The 7,313-nt window shown below is 45.7% G+C and overlaps 1 protein-coding gene across 2 annotated transcripts; it reads left to right on the top strand.

Moving 5' to 3' along the window:
* The first annotated feature begins 728 nt into the window (after positions 1-728).
* LOC115320890 lies at positions 729-7,103 on the top strand. 2 transcript variants are annotated; one of them, XM_042287780.1, is made up of 3 exons: positions 768-1,252; positions 1,346-1,450; positions 1,597-7,103. In XM_042287780.1, the coding sequence occupies exons 1-3, from the start codon at positions 956-958 to the stop codon at positions 6,061-6,063; spliced, it is 4,869 nt and encodes a 1,622-aa protein (XP_042143714.1). In that variant the 5' UTR covers positions 768-955; the 3' UTR covers positions 6,064-7,103. The 2 variants fall into 2 exon arrangements, with proteins under 2 accessions (XP_042143713.1, XP_042143714.1); XM_042287779.1 differs by having other exon boundaries at positions 729-1,450.
* Positions 7,104-7,313: the final 210 nt, after the last annotated feature.

Genomic DNA, 7,313 nt, shown 5'->3' with positions numbered 1-7,313 from the left:
ACACTGGACGTTTTAGCGAAAGCCAAACGAGCTGGGTTTATTTCCAGGCCGTAAATGACTTCGGAACGCTGGCAGCGGTCACGGGTCCTTAGGCCTAAACACACCCTTCCGCCCTGGAGTACGCGAACGTTACGGCAGAAAGCATAAAACGGCCGTAGCGTAGCTGCCCAGTCAGCATTGAGACCTGTGCGCGTATGTTATCCGGTTTCACACTAACGATACGTTCCAATATCTAGGACTGCACCAATGCACTTTTTCGACTGGGGCGTGGAGTACTCCAAAACAAAACGGCAGGACGTCTGCTCGCGTCGGCGCCGGCGGTAGCGGGGGGGAGGGGGGCTGCACGCAGCTTAGAACAGCCCGTAGCGCGCGCGTACCACGTGACTGCGCCAGCCAATCGCGGTATTCTTCCTTCCTCCCTTTCCTCCTCTCCCTCCTTCTTTTCTCTCTCGCGGGGCTTTGCCGTGGGGGGTCTCACAATACGCCACCCGGTGGTAGCAACGACTTCCGGGTAAACCCGCTTGCTGCCACGGACCAATCGGATGGCTACACACCACGTGACCGTGCTAACATACTAGGTAATTAGATTTTATATTTATTTTATTTGGTATATACAATATATATTATGTTACAATTGCCTTATAACGATATAACTTATGTTATAATTATTTGTGACGTCACAACTTGCTTTGTTTGTGAATTCTTTCTGGCCGTTCCCGCCGTTTTCCGATTTGCTGTCGGCTGGTACCTGAGCAGACGTGCGTTTGTGTACGGCACAGGATCTTCGGCAAGCTTCGGATATCGCCCTGAAATAATCGCGAATCGGCATTCTCGATTGTTGATTGGTTTTTTGTAGAGTGTTATTGAGGGTTCCAGATAGTTATTTTCACTTGACATCTCTTGGTTTAGTTGTAATTGGTGCTGGTTGTGTTGGTGTGCGGGTCCCGAACTAGGCATGCCACGTGTGTTGGTAGCCGGTGATTCGATGTTGAAAGACCAAGCGCGGTCTTTCACACTGAATCCTGGCGTGGCTGTCGAGGTCAGGTCCTTTAGTGGTGTCAGGATTGAGCGGTTGTTCTCCATGATCGCTGACAGTCTGCCTGGCTTTGATGCGGTGGTCGTGCATGTTGGCACTAACAACGTCGGGGATAGTGACATCACGCGCGTCGCCAAATTTCGTCAGCTGGTGTCGCGCATCATGGAGAAAAACCCCGAGATCCAGGTCGCGTTCTCGGCCATCCTTCCGAGGGAGGTGAGCCTTCGGAAGAATGATCGGTGGGCGGTCAGTGCCGAAGTGCTGCAAGAACACAATGATGAGGCCAGGAGAACGAATCTCATCTTGCAGGAACTCTGCCGCAAGGAGGGATACGGCTTCATCGACGGAAGCAGGCATTCGTGGAGTGGGCTGCTCATGCTGGATGGTGTCCACTTCAACAAGAAAGGCAGCAGGGTAGGTTTGATCTGTGTATTTGAGCCATAGCATGAATTTAGAACAATAAATTAGAATCAACATGTATGCAAATAATGCTAAAAGGTTGCTGTGCCTTAGATTTTCGTGGTGTCGCGTTTTCCCCTAAAGTTTCCATATCTTGGCAGGTGTTTGGACGCATCCTTCGAGGCGGCCTTCATGGTGTTGTGACAGGCCACGGGCAGGAGGCTGAGGACCAGGAGTGGAGTCACCATGCAGCAGAGGAGGAACACCAGGAGCTGCGTCGTGAGTATGGGGACCAGGCCAAGGAGCTTGCAGAGTTCTGGAACGGTAAGTATAACTTCCCTTCCCTTAGTTCTAGTGTCGGAGGAGGCCCAGCCTGTGTGGGTGAAGAACAGGTGCAGGGCATGTGCACTGTGACAACCACCGACATATGCACCACCAGCTGGGCCGCTGTTGTGCAGAGGCCGCCGAAACGTGTGTCACGTGGCCGTGGCGGCGTTGACAACACTGTCAGAAGTAGGGGCTGTGTGCCGCGCACACAGTCTTCACAGAACACCGAGCCCTCTCGGGGTGCCCCAGCCGCCAGCGGTCATGCCACTCGAGAGCAGAGGCTGAGAGGAGTAAAGCCCTCTAGGATGCCAATGATGCTTTCTGATGGCTGTGCTCCTGCGCTTGCCGGGGGAGTGTGGGTGCACCGGAAAGCTGGCAGATCTGTTGCTGCCTGTGGTGCCTCGGTGCGTCCCTCCTCTCCTGTGGCGCAGTGCATCGACCCCCATGAGGGTGTACTGGCCACGGCCTGTCGCACCACTCGAAAGCAGAGGCGGAGAGGAACAAAGTCCTCAGGGATGCCAATGACGCAAACAGGCGGTCGTGCTCCTGCGCTTGTCGGGGGAGTGTGGGTGCACCAGAAGGCTGGCACATCTGTTGCTGCCTGTGGTGCCTCGGTGCGTCCCTCCTCTCCTGTGGCGCAGTGCATCGACCCCCGTGAGGGTGTACCGGCCACGGCCTGTCGCACCACTCGAAAGCAGAGGCGGAGAGGAACAAAGTCCTCAGGGATGCCAATGACGCAAACAGGTGGTCGTGCTCCAGCGCTTGTTGGTAGAGTGTGGGTGCACCAGAAGGCTGGCACATCTGTTGCTGCCTGTGGTGCCTCGGTGCGTCCCTCCTCTCCTGTGGCGCAGTGCATTGACCCTTGTGAGGGTGTACCGGCTACGGCCTGTCGCACCACTCGAAAGCAGAGGCGGAGAGGAACAAAGTCCTCTGGGATGCCGATGACGCAAAGGGGTGGCTGTGCTCCTGCGCTTGTCGGGGGAGCTCGGCACTCTTGGATGGCGCATACATGTGGTGCTGCCTTTGAGTGTTCGTCTCTTTTAGAGGACTCGGTTTCTTCTTCTGGCAGAAATAAAGGGTGTTCTAGTGAGATAGTGGGTCAGATGCCTCTAAGATGCATTTCTTGTAATGTACCAACAGTGCATGGTCAGGCTGGTGCAGATGCTCCTGTCAGTGGTGCAGATAGGGTGCCTTGCACACCCTTTGGGTTAGGCAAATTAGCTGGAGGGGGCACTCTGGGTCTAGGCGTCACATTCAGTGACTATAGCGAGTTTGAATCTAGCTATAAGCAGTGGCTAGCTGCCAAATTCACTCCCATGAGAATTGGTCACTCTGAAAAAAATTTGTCTAGTTGCACAAGCCCTACATCTAAGGACCCCTTCCCTTATAGGCGTATCACTTTTGAGTGCTGCCGTGCTGGGAAGTCTCGATCTAGAGGAAACGGCATCCGAAACAAGCAGAGGTATCTTGCGACAGGATGCCTATGCAAGGTGTCAGTTTCTTTAATTGTGGAACCGATGCCTCATTATAAAGTTCACAGCATGGTAGAGGGCCACAACCATCCCGAAGGGCCAGGGTTCGAAATGTGGTATCCGCAGAACAGGCTTCTAAACAAGGCTGAAAAGAAAGAATTTGAAGACGTCCTTTCATGCAATGTTAAACCAAAGGATTTGAAAGAGTTGGTATTTAAAAAGACTGGAAAGCATATTACATCGCAAGACGTTAGGAATGTAAAGCATGAAAATGTGAGGAAAATCGAGAATAGTCTGCATCATGGTTCTCTCTTGTTAAAGCAAATGGAAGATTTAGTTAATAAATGTCCTGGTTGGATTGTACACATTGAAAAGGATTCTAGCAATCAGCTTTTGTTTGTACTATTTCAGTCTAACTTAATGAGGCAGTTCACAGAAAATTATTCAGAGGTATTATTTTTCGATGGCACTTACAAGGTTAATATTGAAGGTTATATTCTTCATTCAGTACTCTGCGAGGACAGCACAAGCCATGGGAGACCGATCTGTTACATGTTTGTGCAGCGGGAGACTAAAGAAATTCTTCAAGCAGCTATAGCGAAGTTCCTCGATTTAAATCCTGCTGTGGTGTCGAATTGTAATGTAGCGGTGATGGATAAGGACCTTAATGAAATGAATATTCTTGCACAGCTGCTACCAAATTGTAGAATTTTGCTATGCTCTTGGCATGTGGTAAAGTATCTGCACCAAAGAGTTTCGCAACTTTGTTCTAGCAGAGTCGACAAGCAAGCCGTTAAGTCTCTCATATCAAAGCTAGTTTTCTCTTATGATGACAATACTTACCAGGAACTCTTGGAAGAGCTTGAAAATGAAATGCAAAAGGAGCTTGAAAGTGAAAAGCAAAAAAAGTCCAGCTTTCTTGAGTTTTATTATAAAAATTGGCACGACTGTAGGGAGATGTGGGTGCATGCATACCGTCGTAACATCTATACCTTTGGGAATAACACTAACAACAGAATGGAAAGCCACAATCAAAAGATAAAGCAGTTTATGCACCAGCGTATGCATTTAGTTGATGCTGTCAAAGCCTTGGTTCAATATGTAAACCATGATACTTTATCTGTTAGCTTTGCACAATTCCAAGAAACCATGCTGTGCCTTGACACACGAAAAATTGATGCATTTCATATTCAGGTATCTACCAACTGTACAGGATATGCTAGCAACTTAATTTATAAGGAGTATGAATCTTACTTAAATGGAAATCTTGCATATTGTATGAATAATGGACAGCATACAGTCAATAGTAAAAGTAATTGTTACATTGTTTCACAGGATTTAACTGCCTGTACATGCACATTCCAAAATCAGTTCCGGCTTCCTTGTAGACATATCTTTGCTGTTAGATCTAATCTTTCAGTGGATCTTTTCGATGTCAAATGTGTTGCATTTCGGTGGTTAAAGTCTGGCTTTGTTGAAACTGATGTAGATACTGCACAGGCAGTAGCGCAAAAAATTAGTTTGAATGTATCAACTAAAGGAAATCCCAAACTGGACACGACGGAATCAAAGTATAATTACGCTTTAAGTGAGCTCTCGGAATCGTGCAAAAGCATAGCAAACACTTTAGCATGCTGTGGTAAATCTGAGCTGCTCGAAAAGTTATCTGAAATAAAGAGTTTTTTTAATAACCTGATAACCTATCCTAGGAATAAGACTTCCAAAACAGTATTCAATCAAGATGAACAGCAGGATTTGAAGCAGGCTCATTGCAAGGATGAAGATGAGCTAAATGAAGAAGGGTCATTTGGTAGTGAGGGTGGCATTGTAGAGAGCCCTGCTAGTATTCCAAGCATTAAAAGGGAGGAAATTTGCAATTCGAGCACTGTTGAGCGTACGCAATTAAAGCAGCATTTTGTGGACCACAATTATTGCAAAAGTTTAGACATGAATACAAACTCTTCAGACATAATTACTCTGTCTCCAGAACCGGAATTTCATAATGAAAGAAAACGTGCTGAAGTTTCACATACTGTTGTAGATCTGACCTGTGACGAAGTATTGGATAAAGACGTATTGATTGTTCCATTGAATAAGTCTCCTCGTGGTAGGCCCAGTAAAAGAAAGAGGACATCTAAAGTGCAGGCATTGCCAATCATGAAGTCTGGTAAAAGTAGCACTAATTGTAACATCAGCGACCGCAGCATGCTTCGTTTAGAGCGTGCAGCACGTTATATTACGCAGCATGATTTATTGTGTGTGCAAGGCATTGAATGGTTAAATGATAATGTGATCAATGGGGCACAATCACTTATTCATACACAGTTTAACCATGTTGGGGGGCTACAGGATGTTCTTCTTGGCCCAAGATTGTTGTTTAAAAAGCAAGATAAATTTGTCCAGATCCTTCATATTCCAGATCATGAACATTGGGTGACTATTACAAATTATGGGGCCCCAAACAATTCAGTATTTTTATTTGACTCCCTCTTCGAAGAAATATCAAACAATTTGGTTTCTCAGGTCTTAAATATCATGGGATTAGATTTACATCAGCTCATTGTTTATGTTATGCCTACGCAGCGCCAGATGAACACATATGATTGTGGGGTGTATTCTATAGCCAATGCATATTGCATTGCATCTGGACAGGATCCATGTTCTCAAAATTTTGACCAGAGTTCTATGCGAGGCCACTTATTACGATGTCTTTATGATGGTGAAATTTTACACTTCCCTATTACAACTTCACGTGTGCCTAGAATGAAGCGTAGAAAAATTTGTTATGCTGACAGGACATTATTGCTAGATACGAGTGGACATATGTAATAGAAGCTGCATTTTTTTAAATACCAAGTGTAACAAAAAGGTGTGGCTTTAAATGTTTGATTTACCAGTCACAACCACCTAATGTTTGTTCCTTCAGAAATGAAAATCTTAAGTTAATGCTCATGATAACGATAAATATAAAATAATTTCCCTTTAATATAAAGAATATTTAGCTTTAAATTTAGCCGCAGCCAATGATGAAGGGTTGCCTGAGCCTCTACTTCTGTGTGAGCCATAGGTCCCAATCTGAGGCTTTACCTTTAAATTATTTTATTAATTTGCAAGAACCTGCATGGATTATCTGCAGGTATAGCCTAAATTTATTAAGCATAAAGCTCTGTGAACATATACTAAACTTTTATACATAAAACGGGTAGGTTCTGCTTTTGTTACTGTACTCTTGTTATTAATTGTGCCAGTCGGGTCTTTAGCTTTATTGATACTACAGTGTGAGTCAAAGGGATCAACGGCTGATTGACGGAATTGCGAATATTGGTTTCTCAATGTATTGTGCTAAGGTCCTTCACAGAAATGCTAAGCAATGTGCATTAAAGGTATAGAAGTTCCATTGATCAAACTACCTAAGTAAAAAATTAGGATGGAAAAACTTGAAATCACTACCCACGGCGGCGTCTTAATGGCGAAAAAGCCAAAAGATGTTGGCAGTGCTCTCTGCGTTGACAGGTGGGGATCAGCAGCGAAGACACAACGAATACTATTTCAGCATCAGCTTCGGTGATGACACTGCTGTTGTCAGTGGCTTGTTTTTGAGGTTTCCCTCATTGAGGCGCACCTCACCCAGCGTAGAATTGTAGAGGAGTCTGGAGGTAGCCGCCGAAACTCCACCCAAAAAAGTCAGTGGACCTATTTTGTTCTCTTACACTCTCCAGAACAGAGCAACCTTCACTCACTCGTTGGGAGCTAAGTGCACCCCAAAACAGCACGGATGAAAGTTGTAGACAAGAAAAGTGATGCGGTAACAACCAGAGAGTGCAAAGTAGACAGCGACATGTAGCCGAAAATAATTGCAGAAAGAAAATGAGACAGCACAACTGTTTTGTTTGTGTTTTATCTTGAATTTTTTGTTTTATTGGTAGAATAAAACACTCATGCACTGACAATTCATGCAAAAATAAAAAAAAAGATTGCATCGCCTTTAGTTTAGAAACGTCATCCGCTATTGCACCCCTCCAGATGCCCATGTGTCAAGTTATTGTCTGCAACCGCAGCACGATTCAAGCGTACCGCCT

This window comes from Ixodes scapularis, unplaced genomic scaffold, assembly GCF_016920785.2.
Source record: "Ixodes scapularis isolate PalLabHiFi unplaced genomic scaffold, ASM1692078v2 ptg000303l_1___fragment_2___debris__unscaffolded, whole genome shotgun sequence".
Classification (NCBI taxonomy): domain Eukaryota; kingdom Metazoa; phylum Arthropoda; class Arachnida; order Ixodida; family Ixodidae; genus Ixodes; species Ixodes scapularis.
Note: the sequence above shows the minus strand (reverse complement) of the source record. Positions and strands in the feature narration are given on the sequence as shown.